This window comes from Cottoperca gobio, chromosome 22 (genome assembly GCF_900634415.1).
Source record: "Cottoperca gobio chromosome 22, fCotGob3.1, whole genome shotgun sequence".
NCBI classification, from domain to species: Eukaryota; Metazoa; Chordata; class Actinopteri; order Perciformes; family Bovichtidae; genus Cottoperca; species Cottoperca gobio.
This window is the reverse complement of record NC_041376.1, coordinates 18,861,508-18,888,605: the sequence shown is the minus strand read 5'-3', so window position 1 is coordinate 18,888,605 and position 27,098 is coordinate 18,861,508. Positions and strand designations below refer to the sequence as shown.

Here is a 27,098-nt window from a genome sequence, read left to right as displayed (position 1 = left end):
AAGAAAGTTAAAGCTAGTGAGATACTGGTGGAGGAGCAGCCAAAGGGATATTTCACAACTTGACAACACCAAAATTGTTCTCATCATTGGCTAATTACTGACCTATGAAGCATTTGTAAATTATGTATTAATTATTAATAAAGCCAGAAGTTCCTTTATTCAAAGCTAAACTCTTCCTCAAAGTTTTTTGGGGTTATTTCCGTTAGATTTCTTTGTCCCATCATGTTAGCATATATAAATGTTTAAAGTTTAAAGGCCTCTCCATGATACTCTGTAAGCTCTGTGCTAATGAACACTTTCACTCTGGAAGGACAATGTGCATTTTCCTAACACTGCATATATGAAACTGTCAAAGCTCAACTAGTATCTGGTTCACTTCAAAGCTTAAAACCCTTTATGTTGAAAAGTTCTCTCCTCTGCAGATAAAATATTAATTTTCCAGCGTGCCTTTTTAGACCGCTTTCACTCCACCCCTCTCACATTATAATTACTGAAGTCACATGCCGGTCACTTATTGGTTTATGCCAGTTTACCTCGACAGGGCAGTCCAAAGAAGGGCCTGACGTTTAAGCGTCTCTGGCAACTTCATCCCTTTTTAATGCTTTTCATTCCGTTTCTATTGTATAATTCAGTAGCAGGACAGTAACGCGCTGAGAGCCGGTGTGTCATTAAGGAGGAGTTCAGACTGGGACGACTGGCTTTTGACTCCATCTGCTGGTCACTCACTTGGCTTCCATGTTAATATGTATACACTGCAGCTCTGTGAAGTGAAATAAATAAAAGAAAAAACAGTGGAGGGAATATGTAAAATAGAAATGACTTCAAAAGGAAAGAGCAGCAGGCAGAATAAAAATCAAAAATAATGTCCAGCCCAGGCAAGCAGAAGCAAAGACTGGAGTGTGCTCTCACACTGAGCTGTCTGGCTTTCCCCAGGTGACACTGCTGTAAACTCACAGCAGACATTAAAGAGGAAGCCCGCTGTTCTTCCTCTCCACAGTGCCACCGCGCTCTCCTTCACCCGCCAACGCACCATCAAAAATGCAAAAGCATGGCATGAAACCAAAAGTGGAACATGGCTCGTGGTGAGGGGGGATATCACAGTGGAGGAGAGTAGCGCTGGTAGGGGGAGTCTCACAGTCAGACCGAGTAGTGTATTAACAAAAGCCCACGGTGAGCACAGCAGGCTTTTTATGGGGGGGGGGGGGGGGGGGGGGGAGAATGGCAGTGTATCTCTTAGACTTACACATCCTCATTAATTGACCTAAAAAGCCAGAACAGAAACAAATTACTGCCTGAAGAAAGAAAATGTATTTCTGCTGACGCCATTACAAGCTTTGATTCAAACAATGTGAGACACTTTAAAAAAAAACATAACCTATTCCCAGTTCATTAAAATTTCATTTGAAGTTCTGTCTGACAGCTGTTTCCTGGGAAACATCCTTTGGCATGAAGTGATTCATTTCACAGATTGCAGTAAAAGCCACAACTGCTTTAAGATAACAGACAGAGCGCCACCTACGGAGACTAAACTTCATCACAGGAGTATTCTAGTGCTTTAGTGTTGCTCCTGCGTAAAGATGTGGCACATTAAAAAAAGAATTAGCAGCAGAATGAACAGCATTGGTTTTCTCTTGGAGTCTCCCTGCCTGGTAAATGCGTTTTTAAAATGCTGTCAATCACTATGACCTCATCAGGGTCATCTTTTTCAGACTCCTCTAGAGCCACAGAAAATATTAAATAACCGTTTCCACATATTACTCCTCATGACGAGAAAACAGACCTTTACGCATAAAATGGGTGGAATGCACCTTTTAATGGAAACTTAAATTGAAGTTAGTTTTAAACAACTGAAGAAAATAAGAGACCTGAGCCTAATCAAAAATTGAATGGCAATATTTTTATTAAGTTAGGAAATCAACATATTTAAGAAATGTAATTATATACACTGGTTCTACTGTATGGATTTAAAAAAAGGACAAAAATAAGCTTGACACACCAAGCTAATACATGTTATAGACTTTGCATTTCACATACCCATAAATAGCGATCTTGGTTCAAATTATAATTACAAGTTCATGTTGTCCTGACTGAGTGGATGTTGTGCCGTAACCTCCCAGTATTTATTTGTTCACATCAGAAAATAAAATCAAGAACACGGTCACTGAACTGTTCTTAAATATCTTAAAACTACACTATAAAATACATAAAGCATATCTACCATGTGTTCCATGGGAAACAAAGAAAAAGGCAATGGTATAAGAAATCATTTCTCATGACATAGTGGTAAGCCTTAAAATAAACTTTCAAGCGATTTCAGTACGGTCATTTACAACAGGTAAAAGAGGCAGGGTTTTCACCATTAAAGCAGGCAAATAAGTCTAACATTTGCTACTTTGTTCAAAATATACAGAAAACGACATCGCTGCAAAACACTTCAGTCAGAGTCGCTTGTGGCGTGCACCACGGTTAACAACTATGCTGAAATTCACAGGCTGTAGCAGATAAAATGGGGACGTTTGACAATGTAGTGTACAGTAGTGGCCTTTGTAATCCAGTGTTCAGTGACACGTGCGACTGTTCCTCAGTGGTCCTCTTTGTCCCTGCCTTTCTTGTCCTTCTCGTCCTGCAGGGCGGTGCCCAGCTTCTTGATGAGCACCGACAGCACCTTGTCTAACGGGTCCATCACGCCCCTCTGCAGCCACTTGGGAATCGTAGTCCGTGCGTGATGGAAGCCCAGCTTCTGCAAGATGTAGTCCACACCCACTGGGTCGATCTTACGTCCCGTCCAGGAGATGAGCCTGAACAGAGAGGAAATGTTGAGTTTAGTTGATGCATGCTTATAATGTGAGAATTATTTCAGCTCAGATTGATAAAAAGGAGCGTTTTAAAACTACAGAGACGATAAATAAAAGTAAACATCTATTTTTTACAAAGTGTTGTTCTTGCTTAAATGTAATGATATCTTTTTCCCTTTACTTAAAGCAAACAATGACCACTTAAAATGCATTATAATGTGATTATCAGTTACTCCAACAGTGGTTATAATGCATAATAAAAAGATTATAATGTATTACAACTATGGGAATTATAATACACTATGATCTTTGCAAAAACAATGTGTTATAATTATTGTATTAAATCATTCTGAGTAATAATGAGTACTTATAAGTATAATTATGCAGTGTTATAAGCAGATCATAACGCATTATAAGTAGTTTATAATGAGTTATAGACATGGGTGTCAGCAGTTTTTAGTGTAAAACAGTCATTTTAATGTAATTTCTAATCGTCCTCTACAATGATGCATGACAGCCTTGTATGCCTGGAAATGCAAGCTGGGTCTGTGCATCATTGTATAAACAAGGTCATAGAGAATGTGCAGCGTGACAAACGCTCTTTTCTATTATTCCTCTGCCAGTTTGGAATGAGCGTATTCATGCATGAGCATTGTGACTCCGTCATAAGAAAGAGAGTGCGTCTGTTAACAAAACAAAACACTCCAAATGTCTGTGGTGCTCTGGAGCGGCGCTGACCTGAGAGTGGGCTCCAGGTGCCAGGTGTTGCACATGAACTCCCTCCAGTCCACCGTGGTGTAGTTGATGCCGTCGTCCTTGTCCGTGGAGCTCTCGTCGTGCAGGGCTGTGGGGCTCTTCTGGCCGGGCCGAGTCGTGAACATCCGCGGGGCGAAAAGGGCTGAGGACGCGCGGGGGAAGAAGAGAAGGCAATGAGGTTGTTTGCTTCAACAACAACAACAACAACAACAACAACAACAACAACAACAACAACATCCAGGAGGCAGAACACAATACACATTCATTAATATCCCTGAAGGCACCTTGATACTATAGATCGAGACTCTATTCACATTCAAATACCCATCTGCCCTACTTCAATTAATCAGGACGGATCAAGCTGATGGAATATCTTCTCTCTTTCTATTCAGCTGCAGAATCAACAGAACAAAAGTCACTGTTGTAATTGTCATGAAGAATGTGAGGTTGTCTGCATAAAGAGTGCTAATTTGTTCCTTTGTGACAATGTGGAAGCCATTAAAATGCTGCCTGCGCTGGGCACTGTGACCTCCCCGCTGTGTGTGAAAATAACTCTCGGCTGCCTGCGTTTCATGCTGCACTCCAAGTGGCTTCACAGGTACAGAGGCAGAGAGATGTGTTTAATATGGTTATTTCTCCTTGGACAGTTTGATGAGTCATTTTCTCTTCGCAGACTATTTTCACTCTCAAATTACACTTCATGGCTACACCTGTAGTAGATGACTCAGATATCCCAGAGAGTGTAAACAGTGACCAAACATTGTTTATCTATCGCTGAGTGAAAGGGTTAAAGGGAACGTTTGGATAGTTTAAAGTGGGGTTACACACAACAGATGCAGTCTGGAGAGGCAGACAGGAGGACCAGTACGGAGCTAAGCAATGTACTGCTGTGGACGGGGGCTACGTAAAAAAGGAAATCAAAGTCAGTGTACGCTATACTGAAGCAGTTATATATTCTCTCTTCAAAGCCACCACACTCCTTTGACAAAAACAGTCATTTTACTTGCAGTCTGCCGCTGCCTCCATCAGTTAGTGAGTTAGTGAGACTTTGGTTTGGATTCAACACAATTGATTAGTTTGAACAGCAACTCCTGAGTCTGGTGGCTTTGAAGAGAACGGCTGCAGTTTCCCGTCCTGATGTTAAGGTAAAGCAGTGGAAATATTCTAAATACAGCGAACACTTAAACTGATGTAGATTTGTTTTAGGTGGCTAAAATACGTCCACAGCAGAACACTGGTTAGCTTCTGTGCTGGCACTCCTCTGTGTTTTCCACACTTCAAAACATCATATGAACTATTCCTTTAAGGAATGAATGAATGAATGGATGATGGTGTAAAGCCAGAAACCTTTCTCCTTCTCCTTCAGGTAGGCAGAAACCAGGTCATGAAGAAACATGATGAGCTCAGCGTCCATGGTGACACAGATGTGGTCTGTGAACTCCGTCACCACGCTGCACTCCACTTTGGGTTTGCTGTTGGAGTCTGGGAAAAAAGTAAAAACAAAAAAACATAAAAGATCTGGAGCAGAGACAAACCATTGCTTCTTGTACTTTAACTTCCTCCACACCTGTAGGGTTAGCATGAGACTAGACTTCACTAGAGTTTGCACTGAGTGTATACGACAGACTATAACATGGAAGTGTGTTTTGTCAGCGGAGCTGTGTGTTACAAATGGTCCATCACTGACCTTGGCCTGAAAGCAAATGTCTTTAAACCAGATTGAAAAAGAAAACAATAGTTTACACAATATTTGCTGACGTGATGAAAGGAAAGAGTCTGACCGTAGAAACAGTCAGAGGAAATACTTCTGTAGTTTCATTACTTTGTGTACCTGTTAGAGAGGGTTCATCAGGATCTTGTACGTGGATAGACTTGAAGTCCAGTTGCATTCTGGGAAGAGCAAAGATTGTCTCAGTCTCATGGTTGTAGCTGGAGGAGCTGCGGAAGCTGCTCAGCAGACTGGAGCTCTTGGCAGCCACTCCGCTCTCTTGGTTATTGGCTTCCACGTTCCTGAGCAAGTTCAACTCTGAAACAAGAGATAAGACGCGTCAAAAAAAGCTAATGTTCACACTTCTGTGCTCCCCTGCTTTGTTCAATACAACAGTATCTGCACCTATTTTACATTTAAGATAACAGGCAGCAGCTGAAAGTAGATCGACAGACAGTGGCTCTTCTGGAGAAAGAAAGCGCTGCGTCTGTCTTCTTTTAGTCAGAGCTGTCTGAAGCTGGGAGGTTTAAAGTTAGGAAAGAAGATAGCACAATGAAGCAACCATTTGCATTCCTCTTCCACTTTATTAGGTTGTCGGAGATAAAACTAAAACAGCAAGCCTACAAAAATTCTAGCAGGCTAGCAGGCGTACGATAACGTCAGCATGCGTACGATAACGTCAGCATGCGTACGATAACGTCAGCACGTGCACTTCTTTTGATTGGATACGCACTATTGTGAGGCAGAGCTATGCAGAGCTAGCAAACTGAACTTGAACGAGCTAATTTGTGTAGATTTCTACAAGCTGTTTTTTTTCAACCCACAATGGCTGAAGGAGGAGAAGAGATCGATTTGGTCGCAGATATAATTACAACGCCATTTTCAAGACAAACCTTTCAAGAAAAGCTAGACATCGTGAGAAGAGAACGGCCAACCCCGATGCTAGCGAGCCTATAACAGCCGGGAAAAGGGTTTGTCCGCCACTTTCAAATCACTAACTACGAGCGGTACCCATGCCTAGGCCTAGGTGTGAAATGCACGACCCGCCACTGCTTCTAACACATGTATATCTATAAGGGTAGTGTACAGTGCACTGTACATGCAGTGTGTGATTAGACATGCACCCATCTCATACGCAGGTGTGACTAATAGTTTTAGTCCACACTCACAAGCCCAGATGTAACATCGCAGACCACTTTTTGGTTGCTAAAATTGTTCCTCTTGTTCATACGGGCTGTGAAGAGTTCCAGTTTTCATTGTACAAGTCTGCATATCAGTGTTGTTTCAAGACAGACTTGAATAAATGTGAATCTTTAATAAAGTTTGTTTATGTCAGTGTCACTTATAAAATTCTGCGTTTTCACTTCAGACATGGCGGGCTGACGGGGGTGAGGTACAGATTTAAAATTTGGGAATACAGGATACAAATAACTGAGTCGCATTTAAAAAATATATTTATCTATCTATCTATCTATATTATTATTTATTTTGTAAAAAACTAAAGAACTGGTTACCTTCATTCCTCATGGCAGTGACGTAGTTGAACCATTCTTTGACTGTAGCGACTCCATGTGGGGGGTTTTCATGCCTCCGCCGAGTTATTTTGGTTATGGTGGCCATTGGACTTTCGAGTGCACCACAGGGTTTGGTCACCATAGTGTTATGACCAAGATGGAAATCCAGTGTCTGAACAATGTAGGTAGAATCATCTTTGGAGCCTGGATGGGACACGGACAGAAGTCAGTTATTAAAAAAGCATCACAGTGTTAAATACTAGTTATGTTTTGTTATTAATCATTCTTTAATTTATACAATTAACATTTTGTCTCACCGTCCTCCCAGATCTTCTGTGCCTCCGTCCAGAAGGCGATGTTGGGCTCCTCCAGGTGGAACAGAGCCCACGACTTGGAGCGGAAGTTGGGCCCGTGGAAGCAGGCCAGGGTCATGTGATTGCCATGGAGGCTCATCGAACCGCCCAGCTGCACGGCGTCCTCGGGCAGAGGCATCTGGAAGAGGGAGATGTGGCAGCCAGCGATTACCTTCAGCACCCCGGGCCAGTGGCGATGATGGGCTGCATCCATGTCTGCGTGACAAAGACGGTTAGGAGACACAGAAGGAGAAGCGAGGCAGACAAATCAATCCTGACCTGAACATGAGGCATGGTGCTAACAGGATCCATTTCTGTGTATAATGTTGTGTTTATCCTTTTATAGCCTCCACCCCTTTTAAGTGTGTACTGCTTTTTGTTTGCTATTAATTATCTCACAAGCGTGTTTGATTACATTCAGTTGTTGAACCACCTTGTCAACTGTTTGAAAAAGTGGTAGACAAATTAAGCTTATTAGAATTACAAATCAGTTCACTTCCTATTACCAGCTCGACTGCCTGAGACACTTGCTGTGCATACATTATTCTGCTGAAATGTCTTCCAGCAGTATAGAAAGAGGCTCACAAAGCTCCGCAGATCCTTTCTCCGCGTTGATGACGGGGGTTTTGGGGGGCAGGTAGGGACCAGGGCCCCAGGTGGAGAGGGCCCGCTTGCTGGTGTCGAACTGCTGGGTGAAAAACTCCTGCAGCTTCATGCCGATCTTGATGAGGTCTGGTGTGGTGGAGCGTGAAATGATCACCTGGAAAATGTCCCAATGCAAATCTCCATGGACGAAGATTTCACTGGAAGAAAAAGATGGAGAGGGAAAAGGTGAGAAACAGGAAGATAGAAGATGAAGGCAGCTCAGAAGACAGATGGCAATAGTGCAGATTAAACACCACTGCATCTGGAGTGGCAGGTCTGCATCATCATTTTGTTACACTGGCTTGCAAAGTAATTAAGAAAACCCTCATGACGGTTAGAGGAAAAATAACCAAAATCTGTTCCCTCAAGCTCCAGCTGCTATAATCAATCTGAACTCAGGTGGCTTTAGTTTTACCAGGCGACATGAACCAAACTAAGAAACGGACCAAAGCGAAAAACTTGCATTAAATTTGCCCAAAAAGAAAAACAATTAATGACAAATTCACAAAAGGATTGTGCGGCTTTTGTGGCCACTAAAGCTGCACAAATGAGTCAACAACAAACTGTAACTCTCAAAGCATCAAAGGGTGAAACGCTCCCCTAACTGCGCTGCAGAGCAAATAGCTTCTCGGTGCCATTTGCACGTATTAAAAAAAAAAAAAAGGTGCTATGCAGACATTTGGCTCAAAATGCCCCTTTGCAAAAGAAAATACACAAAGATCATCGCTAATATCCACACACAAATTATTAGCTTCTGCAGAGAGTTGGTGGTAACTGAAGCTCATTCATACGAAATGATGCATCGCAAAAAAGGAATGAATAAAGCTCCCCTCCATGTCATGCTCTGAACAAACATGACGGACAGAGACGAGGATAAAAGGGAACGATAAATACTGTTATTATATAAACGATGTCACCAGTGTCAAAGCAAAACACATCCTTCTCTTTACAAGTGTCAGTCGCCTCTCGACTCACTCAGTAAGAGAAACAGATACGTGTGTTCCTCTCCTGGCAGGAGTTCAAAAGACCCCCACTGCCGTTTACGCCCGAGAGCATCCCGCCGCTATATGGATAAGTGCAATCACCTTTTCTCCGACAGGCTGGTGTCCACCGTGCACAGGTTGACCTTCCATTCGTCCTGCAGCTGCAGGTCAGCATTGCTGAAGACTCCCATCAGGATGCTGGAGCCCATGTAGTCCACGCGCGCCTCTGTGGACCCCATGGTGATCTGGATCTTATGGCTGGGCTGCTGGTTGGGGTGTTCGGAGATGTGGGCTAGAAAACAGACAGTGATGGGTTAACACTGTAGAGCTACGGGACCGTTCATACAGTGACGTGGCCATCCAGCTGGACAAGAGGGGAAACAATGATTTTATTTAACCTAAAGTAGTTTATATAGTCAGTAGATGTATTATATAATACATCATTTATTTTGCCAAAGATTGAGATGATGTGACATTAACATAAGATAAAGATGTAGCATCAGTATAAAGAGCTGTATACTCACATGCACACGTGTAAATACAGTCCACTCAGAAGTGTATGCAACATATAAATATCTTTATATTCGCTTATTGAAACAGCAAATGTGCAACATATAAAGTATACATTTACTCAGGAAGTTTAACAGCGTGTTTCAGTCTGTGTGTTATCCCTGCACAGCTCAGCTGGAACAAGAGCTGCTAGCGAGTTGCAGGAAAGCAGCAGAAGTCTGGAAGGATGCTGCTTTGTTTACTTACAGACCATCTCCAGGGTGTTCACGTCTATATTTCCGCCCACCACCCCGCCCTTGGAGTCCAGCTTGGAGCGGCCGAGGCCCACGGACATGCTGATCTCTCGGTCCCGGTTGCTTCCCACGGACAGTCGGCCCTGACTCTTCAGCCCGCTGGTCGTCCAGCTGGAGGGTCAAACACAACTGTGAGCGCTGCTGAATAATGTGCACATGTTCTCTATGAAACATGAAGGACTCTCATTGTGCGGCGATAAACAGGTAACTGGACAAGTCGACATGTCAACATGAACGAATGCACTTTGTTCATGTAGCACAGAGGGCTTTAACATGCAGCAGCAGCAGCAAAGGAGAAGTGTGAAGTGAGTATTATCTGAACACCAGAGAAAATCAAAGAAGCTAGTGATAGGCTGTAATAGAAAACCTTTCGAGTGGTCGTTTAAAAGTGTCCTGAGTCAGCAACTCCACTATCTAATGTCATATCTTTGTGTCATGGTGGCTAAAAGTTGCAGCTCCAAAGGTTGTTGTTGTGGAGCTGAGGAGCATGTTAGGGTTTGTGGAGGATCATTAAACAATAGGCAGTCTGTGATATGAAAGAGGGCGAGCAGGTTTACTGTCTTAAATAATAAGAGAAAGACTTGGCAGGAGATACAGGGAGCCAGAGTGGGAGTTAGTTCGTATTGGAATCAGCAGCATTCTGAATGCTCTGAATTTGAAATAGCTTCTCTTGGTATGTCAGTATATCGAGCGTTACTAAAGCTCAAAGCAGCTTTTCAGCATCTTGCTGGCTCAGGGGAGGTCTCACCTTCGCTACATTGCCTCAATGAGAAAAGGCAGTTTTGGTTAACAAATTGAAAATGAGAATTTAAAATGTCTCTCAGTTCTCTCTTTATTAGCACATTTTGTAATGTGTGACTACAGCTTTGTTTTCCTGGGATTTTATAGATACACTTCTTGCTTTAAACAAAGACTACACCTATTCATGTAAGAAGAATATTGTGAAGTCCTAAATCATTTAAACTAGAGCGAGCGAGTAGACCTGCTGAGCAAGAGGCCGGAGCCTCCTGTGCTGCTCAGAGTCCCACACATTTCCACAGAAGAAGATATTATTTTTGTAGTGCCTCGGCAATCGATGTGTTGCGTTTGTAAATGATTCAGCAGGATCTTCTGCAGTTCTGCCCTAACTGTAGAGACAACGGTTGTAAAGACTGCATACACCGAGTGTGAAACACAGCAGTGTTTTACAGATTGATTGAGCCCACAAGGGTTAGAGGAGCACCAGAGAGGACACGAGGAGCAGGAGACACGCGTGAGGATGTTTCTACATGTAGCAGCTCCAATAATTGATGCTGAACATTCTCAGCTCCAATTCAAATCTGTACCCTGAGGGGGAAATACTGGTGTCAGCTTATGTATTAATATTGATTAACTATTGTATCATGGGTTATTGTTATGGGAAAGGAAACAAAACATTAGGAGTAAAATGTTTTGCTTTTTTAAATGTGCATATAGTAGGAATATTTCTTATCTTGGATTTAGGGCTGGGTGATAATTCAATATGATTATTTATCCTCTTTCAATAGTTCATAATAAGCACATACAGACTCACATTTTCTAAATTTAAATCAAACTATTGTCTTAATCCTATTACTCTGTGTGTGTGCCTGCAGGTAAACAGACTACAGCTGGAAATATATTTGATTTATTCTCTATAATTTCACGTGAAACTCTTATTTTCATTTCGCAATGTTATTATTAATAAAATAAGAAAATCTGTAAAGTATTAATTTCACGCAGGAGTAAAGATAAATAGTCTTTACCTCATGGTTATTTCATATCCACTATTTAAACAGATATATAAACAGAAAACACGATATATGATGATATATATTTTTATCGAGTTATGAAATGACCTCAGATGGAGATAGAAGACTTTAGACACATCACCGAGCCCTACTTGAAACACCATATTATTTCTCTTAATAACTATTAGCGTGAGATTTATTATTGATTATGTGATGCTTAAAGGAACAGAACATATTCTTTAGATTGCAGTTAGATAAGAAGATCGATATCACGGTACAGCAGGTCTCTGAAGCTCAGTAGCTAACATCGTACATCTCATTGGTCCGTACACAAACCTACTGGAGCGTAGAGCCGATCCCCGTTTCCAGACTTCATGCTAAGCTAAGCTAACAGAGTAGTGCTATGGATCTGAAACCCAACTCACGTATTGTTTCCCATGACGTTGCTCATGTTCATTTGGACAGTGAGCTGTTTCAAGTTGATGGCAAACACAACCAGGGTCTCCCACGGCGCCCCCTGCTGACCCGCTGCCTTGCCGTTTTTACTGAAGGAAGGGGTGGATGTCTTAGTCACCGAGTCTAGACGGGAAGGAACAAAGTGAGGTGAAAGGCGGAGAGGACAAACTGTGAGCATCTCGTGCACGTCATCCTTGCATTTTGCACATTGTTGTTTAACAACCTGAATTGTGCTTCTGTGTGAAGAAGACAGAATATTTCAGTTTGAGTTGCATCTGAAAGCGTGTTTGTAATCACCTCTCCTGGGAGCAGAGGAGTCGGACACGCTCCTGGTGCGTCCAGGCGCGGGGGACTTGAGGTGGCCCATGCCGCCCGGGGACATGTTGCTTCCTGTCGAGTGCTCTGAAAAGACGTTGGGGGATTGGGGCATGTGCTGTGTCCCCGTGCTGCCGTCCCACGTCCTCCAGTAGGCTTTCCGGCTGGACTCGGGGGACAGATGTTGGGTGACGTTTTCGGCCGAGTCAGGGGTGGCGGGGCCAGAGGCTGAAGAGAGGTACAAAGGTTGAGAGATATTTGTTAAAGGACAGCCTTGGAAATGTCAACATGTGGCAGTGGGAGGAACTGTTGGCTGAAGGAAGGTCAGCGAGACGGGATATTAAAACTAAACACAAGCTAAACCCGTGGGGATGAGGAGGTAGACGAAGAGAAAGAACCATGAATTTTAATGCAGATTTCTGCATCCAGTAGAGATGAAGTATTTATTTTACTGGAAGGCTGTTAGAAAGTAAGCATTTGTAGCATTGTCTTATACAAAAGTCAACGATGAACACACACAAAGTTGTCATTTTGGAAAATGCAAAGGAGGCGGTGCTTAATGCAGCGAGAGCCGACACATCGTCCCCCTGGTGACCACTGCTCTGCTGTCGCGCCACTTTACAATCTAATCCATGTCAGTTACAACAAGCTCTCTTCCCAAACAGAAAACACTCGGTCAAACCTTCATTCTCAGAAACTCCCTGAAGATTTTGAAAGAAATAAAAAATGTGGGGCTGCTGGGTACACTATAGACTATAATCCCTTATTCAAAGTGGCGCTGATGGACAGAGTGTTGCTGGACTGCAGGGCGAGTGGACCGAGCTGTATTGAAGATCTCAACATAGATAATACATGTGCCTCATTCCTTGAGCTCCAAACTGAATATCAACAATATCCTCAACCACTCAACCATTTAGCCATTTCACTACCAAACGTTTTGAACGTTTTGAACGTTTTGGTCCCAGTAAATGCCACTAAACCTCAGGGAGGCCTGGGCCGGAGAATTGTAGTACTCCACATTATCCTGGATATCCCCATATGGTGGCAGTCCCCCCCACCCATGAGTTGTTTGTACCCGTTACCTGGAATGAGTCTCCTGAATCCTCTTTCTTTCTGTTGCTTTGTGTAAAGGTCCCGAGTGTTTAATGTCTTTTGTGTGTGTAAACATAACATGCCATTCTTATGCAAAGCCACTGGGAGTCAGAAAGTCACCTGGCAGGTTGATAGTCTGGTCTCCCAGGAAGAGGCGCCGGGCGATACTTCGACGGTACCAGGCTCTGGGGAAGGCCAGGATCTCACTCAGGCGTCTCATGTCGTACTTGAAGGAAGCCGAGCCAATGTCACACACAGCTGAGGGGAGAAGATTACGTTGGTTTAAAAAAGGTTCCACAGTGCACACACATCCTTACAACAAATCTACAGGGGAACATAAGCACATGTGCATCCTGACATTCAGATTGGAAAGCACATTTCTCATCCATCATGCTGCCCACTCTCATTTCTTCACTCGTCTCTTCCTGGACTCATTGTGATGGGAAAACTTCAAACCCTGCCTTTGTCTTGCGGTAGCTCACATCAAAGTTCCCACAGTGCAGCTGATACAGATCTATGACTGTGCACAAAGCTTTATTTCCATGAGCCTCGTGGCCCTAGGGGACCTGGTGAGGTTCAGAAACCTCTCCCCACATGACTTTGTTTCATACGGCACATTCACACAGGATAAGCAAAGTCTGTATTTGACACTATCCCCTCGTATATGACATTATAAATATATTATAGAGGCCTATTTATGTTTCTATAATATTGACAAAGGCCTGCTGCACCGCGTGTCTCCATGCTCTGCAGCGTGATGAGCCTCCTGAAGCCTGTCGACACATTTCATTATAACACGGCCTCCATAATACTCGACCAGGAAGTAGGCAGAAAGCAAACGACCCCGAAATCACAGAGAAGATGATTATTTTATCACATGACCTCGGTGCTTGATCGATCCTTTGCAGAGGAATTATTACTTGACAAACTACAGATGTGGTAGATTGGCACGACCTCCGCAGTTATTACATATTCCTGGAGTTTCCCTGGTAACACTAGTCCTGTGTGAAAGGGCTTCATAATGCATCTTATCCTCTTAAGATCCTACACCGTAAGCATTCTGTTGTACATCTCTTTAAATACAATTGATGAAATTCCCCATTATTGCTTCACGTTTGCTGGGAAGTCCCTGATCTCCCCTGCCGGATAGTATTTCAACTTTACAATCCTTCCAGAAGCGACTGCACAGGAAGAGTCGCTATAATCTACTGCACGTCTCAGAGAAATGTTGACGGTGTACCTGAGATGTTGATGAGGGTGGTGTCCATTTTGCCACCTTTGGCAGGAATGAAGCTCTCGATGAAAGTGGGGCCTCCGGTACGCCTGATCCTGGACAAGCTGACCTTCACAAACTCCAGGTTGATACTCAGAGAGTCTTTTCTTCCCGTTACTGAAGAAGGCTCCTCGTCTACTGTCCCTTCAGGAAAAAGAGCGACAATCATGACGATCACTAGTCTAATTTCAATCTTTATTCTAATTTCCTGTTTTGCGTTGATTGACAGCTGTGGATGGACAGGAACGTGTGAGAGGGGATTAAGGACTCAGCCTGGGTACATGGGACACCCGCTTCTTTACATCATATCCACAGCCTGCAGCATTGCATTATTAGCACATTGGAATATTACAACCACTTTTTCCTTTCCTACCTAATGGCCCTGGGCCCGGGGGCAGGCCTGTGACCGCAGATTTCTGCTTTCCGGCACCGTAGGGGTGGAACACGTAGAGGGAGAAGTCAGACATGCAGGCGGTGAAGCTGAGGCCCGAGGAGTTACTGGGGGGGGCGGTGAGGTCGGACTGGCTGCTGCTGTGGCGGCTCCTGCCCAGAGGGCTCCCCAGCAACGGAGAGGCTGGGAGGGGGCAAAAGAAGGGCGGAAAACACAGAGGTTAGACGAGCAGGCAGGTTCTGCAGGCTCTCATCGAAGGAATAATCCCAAAGATTTTACAGAAATGTCCGGGGTTGTCAGGCTTTTAGAATTTAAAGCCCTCTTCTGATGAACACCTCCCCAAACCAATGAGAAGAAAACTCAACAGCACAAAAATAGGGAAGAAATAAATATGTGTTAATTCCAGCTGTAGTGACCAAGATACATATTGTGCTTACAGCAACACTTGGGCTGGCTTCTGGGAAATAATGATATCAATGAAATATTAATGTATCCAGGGTCACGTTTCCCCGCCACACGCTTTGGAGCCTTTACTGGCGCAGGTTTTCTCACATCACTAGCGCCTTGAGATTGCTTTTAGCTTTGAAAGGCGCTTTACAAATACAATTTATTATTATTATTACTTCTTCATTTCAAAAACTGATCCATTGTGTGTCACTGCAGCGAACAGTGGCCAAACATTTGTTTTGTTTCTACCTGGTGATGTTCTGATTGGCTTGGTGATATTCAAACGTAACTGCTCATTCAAACTTTTATTTAAATCAGACGGTTTTATTTGTGAATTCTTGAGAACATTTAATAAATAACTAGATTTGTAAATCACAATGTGTTTATTCTAACCACTCGGCCACCAGTGGGAAGTGAGATCCTGCAATTACAATCACCACTTATTGTCATAGCCACCGCCAAAGAGAAGGAAACGGAGATCTTTCAGATTGTAACCATGAGTATTTGACACTAATGATAGAGCTTCATAATAGAGAGGAGGAGGCTAATTAGCATAGCGATCCAAACGAGTGAATGCATCACATGCATAATAATGCCATTTTTCTATTGGCTTTAGAACAAACTGTACATTTATACGATAAACACATGCCTGGACTATATCAAAAATATGACCGAGATGCTCTGTATATAAAAAAGTAAAAAGACAAAATGGGCATGGTGGTGTAAAAAAGACAGACTGGAGAGCAAAGTAATGAATGGATGAGGAGCAGCTGTGAGCAACATTAGACCCCTCAGGGAACAGACATGGCATGGAGTGTCGGCTAATAGACACGCTCAGCGTGTGATGGGCTCTCAAAGATTTGCTCCTCGCATATCTCTGAACACATTAGAGCGTCATTATTCCCCAGTTCATGCTCTACATACCTTTGCTGGGAGGTGGTTTGGGGATGTGTTGCCCTGGAGGAGTGGAGGAGGGGGGGGGGTGAGGTCCCTCAGTGGGATGTGCTCCGGTCGGGGTCTCCAGCTCTCCACGGTTAGAAGAGAAGACCAGGTCTAAAGAGGGCAGTTTGAGCATACACTCCACCCTGGACATCGGCAGGCAGCTGAAGCGGATCTGAGAGGGCTGCAAACACAGGAAGTTAAAGTCTGAATGTATGGCTTTACAGGTTATAGAGGACAGGGAGGGGCGATGATGTAAAGTAACAATTACAAACCTAACATCCGTAGCTAACACTCTTCGAATAGTTTCTGTTATTATTACAACAGTCTGAAAGGTAAATGTGCTCTGGAGTACAATCCAGGTGAAGAGCGAGCAGTAGACGTGATCAACATCCGGAAGATAACATTTGATTAGTAAGGGGTTTTAAGTGGTACAACACATGTCACATGTCCACAGGTCCCTGTGACAAATGCAATGTATAATGTCCCTCTTTCTGAGAGGCTTTATTTCTCCCTCTTACTATTCCTCGTCACATCGGTCCCCTTCTTCATGTTTTTCATGTAGTACTTTGGGGGGGAGGGGGGCTTTATTGAGCCAGACTGGCATGGAGGTGTCATGGGTGAGTGATGGGTCTAGAACTAAATGAAAAACTCCTAATGGATAAATAACTGGCTCCCGCAGAGCGTGTGAGGGCAGCGCAGTGTGACAACAGATCACCTACAGTTAGCCAGATGGACATGAACAACAAACAAAGGGTTAATCCTCCCCGACCACAGAACCCTTTAGTATGAATCCATTTATTATTATTATTAACTTATATATTTTTATTATTTCTTTATGCAGTTTATTAAACTTACTTATGAATAATATTATCATCATCATTTATTCCTCTCTCCTCGTCCTGCACGTTCCTCTGGTCAGTTATTCATTCATGAATATATGAAACACTTACACAACACACTGTCCTGCACACCAACACTTACACAACACACTGTCCTGCACACCAACACTTACACAACACACTGTCCTGCACACCAACACTACAACACACTGTCCTGCACACCAACACTTACACAACACACTGTCCTGCACACCAACACTTACACAACACACTGTCCTGCACACCAACACTACACAACACACTGTCCTGCACACCAACACTTACACAACACACTGTCCTGCACACCAACACTTACACAACACACTGTCCTGCACACCAACACTTACAATCCTGCGACTAACAGAAACAACTCAAACTCTGTGACGTATCTCAGATGATCACGTCTGTTCCGTACGTCTTGTGTTCATGTCTGCACACTTTGTTACTACTTTGTCTAATTTGTCATCCGCTTGTACTTAAGTCACAAAAGCACAATGGGAAGATATTTGGTTAATATACTATGAAGAGAAAGTAAAATAGCTATAGCTATTATAGCTAAGGGATTGGGAGATTTTGTTACTGTTATTATCTAATATTGCAACAGTCAGGTTGTCGGTACCTGAACCCTGACGTAGACAACCACATCCACAGGGAAGGAGGAGTAGGCCGACGTGGAAGAGGAAACCAGAGAGGTGGTAGATTCCTCCAGCTGCTCCACCGGGTCAAACTGACCCATGTCCTCCTCCTGGGTAGCCACAGCTGAAGGGAGGGAGGGACAAAGACATAAAAACAACAAGAGTTTACTATAAGAGCCAGAGCCAGAGCCGCACGAGCAGGATCTATACAGATCAGATGGTGTGGCTAACAGACCTGCGTAACTCCTTTCCACTGGAGTGATGGGAATAGTCTCCAGTGCTTTTTCCAGGAAGTCCAGCAGACAGGGGCTGATGACCATTTCCTCTGGCAGAGTCTGGAGGGCCACCCAGGCGTACAGCTTGGCTGCCTTCACCCCGCCACTGCCCTTTCCTTTGGCTGCAAAGACACATGGGACTTTAAATCTTCTCTATCCAGGACTATATGTTGACAACACTTTTGAAATTTATTTTTTACTTTTAATAAACTGGAAAAGACTTTATATATTTTTTTATAGTCGTCTTTGATGTCTTCCCCTTTGTGGTATGCATCAATATGCATGAGCACATTTTGATCAAAGGTGCCCTCTGCATACATGCCGTAACCGTCTGAACCCACAACCCGCCGCTGGCTTTGAAAAGCATGTTTTCTTTAAAGAAAATACATTTTTAAAAATCGTCAAAATTATACCAGATTTGCAGATTTTCATAGTTTTGATGGTTCATGAACAAATCATGCGTTTTATTTTTTAACAATTTCTGGTAGTATTACTTTGAATATTCTTGACTTCTCTTTACTTTTAGCCGTGATGAAGTGTAGGACTTGTGCATTGTTAATGTGACGAGAGCAACAGCATCCTGAAAGAGCTTGGGGGTTCAGAGGTTAAAATAAAGGCTGACATCACACACTTATGATTCGGTGGGTCCACGTCAAGATTGTAAAAATCATCAGATCGGAGCGCTGTGGCTCACTACTGTCGGTGATTACAGATGGTGCTAGGGCATGCAATGAAGAATGAGGGAATGCTCAGTACCTGATGGAATAGGTGGGGGCGGGGGAGGTAGGAGCGAGTTAGTCTTGCTCTGGACTGCATTGGGAGGGTTGGGAGGGCTGGGAGGGCTGATATCTTTCATACCATACAGCTTGGACTCTTTGGAGAGAGTGCGAGGGAGAGAGGATCCACGCGAGGCGTTGGGCGACTCCGTCTTCAGTGTCTTGGAGTTGTAGTGCAACTGAGGGACAGGACAAAGAAGAAGTCATCGTTAAAAAGCCCTAAAATAAATAAACAATTAGATTTCAAAATCATATATTTAGGCTACATGCCCCCAGAAGCAAAAGGTATTGAGACATACTTAATGGGTATGTGGGTGGCTTCTGGGGAGAGGCATGTTGGACCTACCGTATAATACTGGGGAGCTGTGATCCACATGATGGAAGAAGTTACTTTACATTTAGACTTACAGGTGGACGTCTTCATACAAGACAAACGGGTGCAACATGCCACATACCTCTGAGACCTGATGTTGTTAAGATAGCTTATGTTTCACCTCTGCGTCGCTCTCTGGATGTAAATAGTTACATAATGTCTCCTTTTTCATAGCTACTACTATAAATGAAATAAAAATAAGGCTGATAGAGTATATTTGTTACAAGATACATTCTTAATATATGATATATATTGTATATGCATTGTTATTGCCTGTGGATGTAATAACAATGCATTTTAAAAGTACAAAGTGAGAACTTGTGGATGCCGAGAGAGAAGCTGACCTTAACGTCGACTCCTGGAATGTAGAAGACTGTGGTCTCCATGTCGTTGGACTTGGTCTGCAGGGAGGAGGGACATTTCTTGCCAGCGAGGAGATGGGTGGTGGAGGTGTAGGTGGGCTGCAGCTTCTTCTTCTTGGGGGGAGACTCCTGGTCCAGACTCTTGAGGCTGCGCTCACAGCTCCTACAAACCCACAGGTACACGGAGAGCAACATGAACTTGTGTCGAGTTGTCTGAACATAGAAAGTGTTATTTCTTGTATCCACTGAGAACAAGCTACAGCATAACATTTCATCATTGGTGGATTTCATAACGTGGAGTTTGATTTGACTCGTTACTAGCCGTCACAAACAGCAGGGAAAGTGAGTCAGACTTTATACAGAATGCGGTTCTCTCCACAGTAGTTATCAGAGTTAGGAATGTGCCTTTCATCGCACCTCCTGAGGGAGATGTCCTCATGCTCTGGCTGCTGAGTAGTGGGATGAAGGACACACTTCCCACTGTCTATCTCCACACGGATATCCAGCTCAAAGTCGATGTTTCTCTCAGTTGTTGGGCCACTGAAGCTGCGGCTGGCAGCTGTGCTCGGCCAGCGCTCGCTGAACAGCTGACTCACAGCAGAGAACCCCGAGGACTTCCTGTGAGACGCTTGGCTGAGAAGAAAGAAGAAAGGGAATGTTTAGTGAACGCCCAAAACTGTGAAGCTTTATTTATACTTCAAAAAAGAAAAAAGCTTTCACGCAATTGTAATGTGAGATTAATGATGCTTCCTCTCATCTAACATTCACCACAAGAACGCTCCAGCAGGCAGAAACTAAGAGACAACTCACAAAGGCCTTCGATAGCTCGGCGGTCTCTCCCTTTCAAACTCGTCCTCCTTTTCAGAGTCTTCGGAGGAGGAGGAGGACAGGTCATCTCGCCGCATGTCGTCGTGCTGGAAGGGAAGTATGGGTGAGAAGACAGCAGGGGTGCCGGGGGCACTGAAAACTGAGTGCTGGCCATCGGTAACGAATGAAGAATGGACATGATGGTGATGATGAGGGTGAGATGGCTCGTCGATGGTGACGGACAACAGGTCCACCTCTGTCTCCTCAGGAAACTTAAGAGAAGGACAGAGAGTCAAACTCACACGAGGAGACAGTCTCCATGAAGCCCTTCCTCCTCAAAGACATGATGTCTCAAGCAGGAAGGGAGCCAAGAACTTTGAAGGAGATAATGTTCTGTTAATTGGACCATGAGGTGTTTCCTTTTCTTTACTTATGTTGTAAATTATAACTTAAATACTGTCTACGTCCAATGACAGAACACTACCAGCCTGCAACAGGAGCCGAGAGGTCATGCACTGAATGAAAGAGACAGTGTGAGACGAGGAGGAAGATGATGATGATGATGAGACACCCCGACAGGAGAAAAAGGTATAATGCGCTCTCAAGAGGGAGACGGTGGAAAGATGCCCAAGAAAGTAATCAAGTGTACTATCCTTAACCACAGATGGGACATTTATTGTCAATCAACAGTAACAGCAGATCCCAGAGACGCAGCCTGCTGCTGGAGGTCAAGAACAGTGTTGAAATGTTTGCTCACTGCTTCTGAAACTAAACCGGTCTTCAAACTGTGTTCGAGCGTCACAATATGGGTCTTTATTTGTCACTGACTGAGCGTCTGCGGGTGGTTGGGGCCACAGGGCCACAGAAGGACTGACAAGTGAAGCAAACTCACTTGAGTCATGTGGCCTGAAGCGGAGTGAGACGTCATTAAAGAGTTGTGTAATAAAAACGATTTGATCATTCTAGCAGGAACATACCACTGCAGACAGATGCATCACAATTACATCAGTGCACAGCGCACATTAACTTAAATGAATTGTCTTTATATGCGGAATTGAATTATTTAATACAAATAAATAAAAGAACATGCATTTTTATAAAACATTGCTTATGTTAAGTTTGTTATTCAGTCTCTCAAACAGAGGTGGGGGTTCAACAGTGGGAAGATTTGTGTTTCTGTGTTTCCCGACAGTCAGCGAGATTCTGTTAATGGAGTCTGGTGGCTTTGAGGAGAGCAAAATAATTGTTTTGTACGTTAATAAATTATAATACGTTTTCAAATCCCTATTTTTTTAACAAAAGAGATTTTAGAGCGCTTTAGGTGCCGTTAAGTGGAAATGTCTCTTGTTCGAAGGCCAGTTTAGCATATTAGCATCAATAAATTATGAAAAGATAAATCTTCATTGTAACCTAATTCCCTTGAACAAACATGACCATTGCAGTGCAATTAGATGGAATACCTGTGAACTGTTTAACTTTTAATTGCTTTAGTGATGCTGTCTAAGTCTTCAGACTTGTAGGGAGGCAAAGAGCGGAACGTTTTTCTTCATGGAAATTAATTAGAACTAAAAAAATTGCAATTTTATATTCCACAGCAACACGCTTTAAAGCTGGATTGATGTCCATCATGTATTTGATGTGTTGTTATTGGCTGAGAGAGATGACAGAGTTTAACCATGCATAGCTGTTAGAAATCCCTCAATATATTAAAGGCTGAGGGCTCATTTGGTTATTTATGCAATTTCAAGACAGGATGTGAATGAGTGACTCCATAATCTGCTTTCCAACTATAAACGTGTATTTACAGTTGAGTCTTACTATACAAGAAAATTATTTTCTGAAAGCATACTTGCGTTTACTTGCAAATTGCCATCTCGAACATCTCTGTGCTGCTATTTATCTACAGAGTAGTAATAAAGGCTGCAGAACATACATTTTAATTTGGTTCCACATATACCAGCACATGAATCATAGTGTAACTAGGGACACACAGAGGAGGGTTACAGGACGTTACCATGCCAATGAACACGCTGTAGTTCAATAGAGTATTAATAGAATACAGAGTATCTCTATAGGAGCATTTAGTTATCCTGTCTTGATGTTGCATATTCAAAGTAGGTAATCCCAGAAGAGAAGAGGAAACACAAGTATTCGTTGGTGTTGGTTAGGGATTTTAATTAGTTCAATTGAATCTTTCGAGCCAGATACCTTGAATATCTCTCCTGGACTGCCAGGTGCATTTGCAGCGTCCAAGGCCTGATTATTTATCTTCAATTGAACAAAAAAGTTATCAAAAAGAAATCCATCCAAAATGAAAAATAAAATCCTCAGGTCTCCCTTAAAGCCTTTAAAGTGAACTGACCAGGTGACATGGGGAACAATTACAGTGATCGACTGTGAAGGATGAGATGATGATCTTCAAACTGTCCATATATAAAATATCACACAACTACATCATTGTGGTTAGAACAAAGGTGTCTGAAGCATACTCAATACAGTGCCTTTAAATCTGTACAAAGAGAAGTTAATGTCTGTAAGCTTTCTGCTCGCTCAGCATGGTGAGATAAGTTGGAGGTTTTTAGAAATCACTTTACCGTGTCCTGGATGTTGAAGGTGACCCGGGGTCCAGGTGAAGACGCATCCACACGCATATCTGGTAGATCATCCACATCCCCTATTCTGGAACTAAGGACACAGTAAACTGCATGTGTTAGATCAATGCAAATACCTCAAATTACTACAAAGAGTTGTTTATGAAACCGTCTCAGTTTGATACTGATGAGACAGTAAGATCAGAAAATGAGGTTATTTGTATAAAGTTCTTCTTAATCCCTTTCACTTGCTCAGATTCACTGCAAAACACAGTTTACAGCAGCAGACAGGAAGAGCATGTGTATACATTTTATGTGTGAGCCAGTTAGAAGAGAGCAGGAAGAGATTGTTTCTGACGTTATATTATGTGGCTATGGCTGACACTGGGGCAGGATCAACAAAGAGAAAGAGAAAAGGATTGACTGAAGAACAATAGAAGCTAAAAGGAACAGTGAACCTTACTCGCTCATTCAACAGATGGAGAGAATTGCAGGATTTGAAAGGATTCTAAACCAATCCTCAATTCTTCCTCCTAGACTGGTATGTAATATCTATGTTATTTATGGGGAGACGTGGTTTTACATAAAGCATCGCACGGCCTTCTGTGATTCTGAGCACGATAACCAGCATGCAAGGAGACTTTGTTTAAAGAGGAAACCTACTTATGACCACGTTTTTCTTTCACTCGCTTCTAAAACAAATGCCCACGCTCTAGCCAGATCAAAAATCAATACGACACGAGGCGGTGGTGCTCATGGAAAACAATACCGCTTTTGTCCACAGGGGCCGCCAAAGCCAACACAAAATGAAAGTTCCTTGTTGTCCCTTTAAAGCTGTAAGTGACATTGTTACAATATATGCTACATTATTGTTGGTTTCAGAAAATACTGTAACTGAACACTACCGTAATTTTCGGACTATAAACCGCACCTGACTATAAGCCGCAGACGCTAAATTGACTAATTTGTACATATATAAGCCGCACTGGGCTATAAGCCGCAGACGCTAAATTGACTGATGTGTATGTAGCCGGTCTGTAGCTGACACCACGATCGACTCTGCGTTGTGTTGTGTAGAACCAGGAAATAACGATGGAGAACTTCTGCCTGTTCAATCAGCATTTATTGTCTCTGACCGTTGGTGTTTTCCTTAATTTGTCCATAAATTACCGTTGAAACAGAAGAAACACATGGAAGTCATCATCATACGGTAACTCCACAGTCGGGGTTTTTGGACATGCACCCCTCTCTTCAGCGTATCCTTCTTTCCGTCTCCCGAAAAAGTGGCGCGAACCCCCAGAAAGTGCCGGTTTCAGGAGTATCCGGTTTCAGGAGTATCAACATAAAAGCATATTTAACAAAATAAGACTCCTCGAAATAAATATATATATTTCCATAATGAGGGTGTCTCACACACTGCCTCGCTCTCGTAATGTCCGTCTGTCTCTCGTACCACTCGCTACTTTTGCGCGCTCTTTCCCTGCATCCGGTGGACTGTAACCTGTAAAATCCATAGATTTAGGAATTCCCCTAGTGGCCGTTAGCTGTAAAAATCCATAGATAAGCCGCACTGTTATATAAGCCGCAGGGTCGCAAAATGGGGAAAAAGTCGCGGCTTATAGTCCGGAAATTACGGTACTCAATCAAAGTACAAATTGTTACTCAGATTAGTTTCCAGTTATTCTTACTCATTCATTCTTCCCCATCGCTTAAGGTCTTACAGTGTCGACTGTTAAACAACTATTACTACATTAATTCTGATATCTGCATAATTACTGTAAACAAACGAAATAAGCACTTCCTCTCCTCTCCACTACACTAATGTGTGAGTCACTGCATCCTCGTTGTAAGAAGCTTAATGTATTTTAAAACCATGTGGCGCCATCAGCAGCAGTGAGAGACAGAGGTTACTTGGTCTTGTTTGTTTACAGTAAATGCTGGATGAAGCACCCTTGACAATGTCATTTCCATAATATGATACCAGGGAAAGTGGCTACAGTTTTTATTACCTCTGTCTGTCCATCCTTTTCAGAGGGGGGCGACCTGGTGCCGCTGAGATGCTTTTGGAGCGGTTGTAGCTGGGTTTGTAGCCAAGACCCCACTTATCCTTCAGAGAGGCCGCCTGGTGAGCAACAAACACAAAGTCACAAACAAGTTTCTTAACCCTTAAAAAGTTGCTCTGATGACACAATTATTTTTTGAAAAGTAAATGAGAGAGGAATTAAAAATAAAAAAAACACAGTCCGGGATATAAAAATGTGCAACAACATTGGTGTTGATGCATTGAATCAAACCCATAATACAGCAGCAACGCCCCGAGAGGAAACCAGGAAACCAGCATGCGTTTGCATCATAGATGAGAAAAAGGCTCAAATAGTAAAAACTATCATTTTGAAGTCGAGGCTCTAGATTGAAGCTGATATAATTGAATACATGGTTTCTTGCTGTAACGGCCGTGGGATGGAAACTGTGGTTTCAAGGGGGACATTTTTGTCCTTACGGGTCTGACTGTCTGTATTTTGGCTAAACACTTTATTATAGACTTATTAAAAAAGAGCTGAGGTTGAACTTCCAAAATTTGAAAAGAAAAACTCACACTCTTGCCAAACCTAATGCCATATGCATTAACACGACCAAAGTGATCGAGAAATTAATAAGGAAAAGGGAAAAGGGTCCAAGTCTGAATGAGACATTTAGGTATTGTAAAATATGACGGGAAACATTTTAATGGACAGTATCCAGACTGAATACATTGCTATTTGAGCAAGGAAAAAAGAGGAGCAGTCACCCTCATGCTGGAGCGGCGCAGTTTCTTTCGGACATCTCTCCTGATGTCGTTGACGGCCACAGACTCCAGCTGCTGATAGCGCTGGATCTCCTGGTTGATGGTGCCTTCACTGGCCCCCAATTTCCTGATAAGAAAAGAGGATTCTGTTTTACCAGGACATCAATGACATGTAAGACGAGTCATGTCGCACAGAACGGGAATCAACAAGTGAATAAGCAGGACTCTTACTTGAGGTCGTCAATGACCTTGGCCTGTTCGTTCAGCTCTCTGATGTCCACCACCCTCTTGGTGAACTTCCTCCCGCGGGCGTCAATCACTTGGTTGCCCATCGTCATCTGCCTTCTGGGGTCAATGGACTCCTGTTGGGTCACAGCAATGATATACAACCAGACATATTTATCTGAGAAAAACTGCTGACAAAATGTAAGAAACCTGCTGAACAAACCCAAAGAAAGATTTCCACCAGGCAGCTGCTGTAAATAAGAATGCATCCTTCCCAAATGATTTTGATTGTTAGGATTTAATCACAGTAGGTTACAAGTAGTCCAATCCACACACCAGGTAGCATAAAACACAGACTGCCACAAAACAGGAGACACCACCACCATCACCATCACCACTCCACGTGCAAGAGGGGAAAATTAAGCTGTACTGCCACAGGGAATTGTGACACTAATCATTTCTTTTCACCCACCAATGAAGCTTATTGAGGAGGGAAGTGAAAGCAAATGCTAAGAGAAGCTATTTTCAATTATCATGCGATTTAGTTCAAGCTTAAAATAGCATTGCTCAGCATTTTGAAGTCCACAGCCTTGATCTGACAACTGCAGCTGACAGATGTGATTGGTCAGCCCAGAGAAGAGTTTAACCCTGAGGGTGGCTACATGTACATACACAGGCCCAGGAGACAGGTCTTTGGGCCCTGGCACTGCCCGCTCGCAGGCGAGGCGATGCACAGTTTAAGTAGTCAGCTGGGACAGATACACTCTGAGGCCTGGGGCTGAGGCCCAGGATGTGGTTTACCAGACGCTTCCTTAAGGTCAGCCGAGGGCTCCCTGGACTCTGAAAACAACGGCAGGAACAGATAGATGGAGAGGTGGAAGAATGGATGACTCGCATCACACTTTACCTTCTGAAGCTTTAAGGTGAGCCAGGTAGGACTAGTTCAAATGTATGGAAGAGATATTAAAAAGGAATAGTTTGATATTGTGGGAAATACGCTTATATGCTTTCTTGCGAAGTATTAGATGAGAAGATAGATACGGCTCACATGTCTATCTGTTAAATATGAAGATACAATGGGCCGTGGGTGGAACGGGAGAGACAGAGAGCAACTTTGTGTGAGTATGAAGTTAGCATCAACGTGTTAGCTGTGAACACAGCGGTGTGTGT

The 27,098-nt window shown here is 43.1% G+C and overlaps 1 protein-coding gene across 1 annotated transcript in view; it reads right to left on the bottom strand.

Moving 5' to 3' along the window:
• Positions 1 to 1,877: 1,877 nt before the first annotated feature.
• Positions 1,878 to 27,098, bottom strand: part of kiaa1109 (KIAA1109 ortholog) — an 84,217-nt gene continuing 58,996 nt past the window's right edge. Inside the window, 25 exon segments of the mRNA XM_029459954.1 lie at positions 1,878 to 2,798; positions 3,534 to 3,693; positions 4,899 to 5,033; positions 5,383 to 5,577; positions 6,774 to 6,977; positions 7,091 to 7,342; positions 7,712 to 7,929; positions 8,857 to 9,046; positions 9,511 to 9,668; positions 11,731 to 11,884; positions 12,059 to 12,304; positions 13,289 to 13,426; positions 14,409 to 14,585; positions 14,815 to 15,015; positions 16,204 to 16,402; positions 17,719 to 17,858; positions 17,970 to 18,131; positions 18,766 to 18,964; positions 19,503 to 19,683; positions 19,938 to 20,153; positions 20,331 to 20,599; positions 22,922 to 23,012; positions 24,928 to 25,040; positions 25,707 to 25,830; positions 25,935 to 26,065. Coding sequence (XP_029315814.1) covers positions 2,582 to 2,798; positions 3,534 to 3,693; positions 4,899 to 5,033; positions 5,383 to 5,577; positions 6,774 to 6,977; positions 7,091 to 7,342; positions 7,712 to 7,929; positions 8,857 to 9,046; positions 9,511 to 9,668; positions 11,731 to 11,884; positions 12,059 to 12,304; positions 13,289 to 13,426; positions 14,409 to 14,585; positions 14,815 to 15,015; positions 16,204 to 16,402; positions 17,719 to 17,858; positions 17,970 to 18,131; positions 18,766 to 18,964; positions 19,503 to 19,683; positions 19,938 to 20,153; positions 20,331 to 20,599; positions 22,922 to 23,012; positions 24,928 to 25,040; positions 25,707 to 25,830; positions 25,935 to 26,065 — 4,470 coding nt within the window. The 3' untranslated portion in view covers positions 1,878 to 2,581.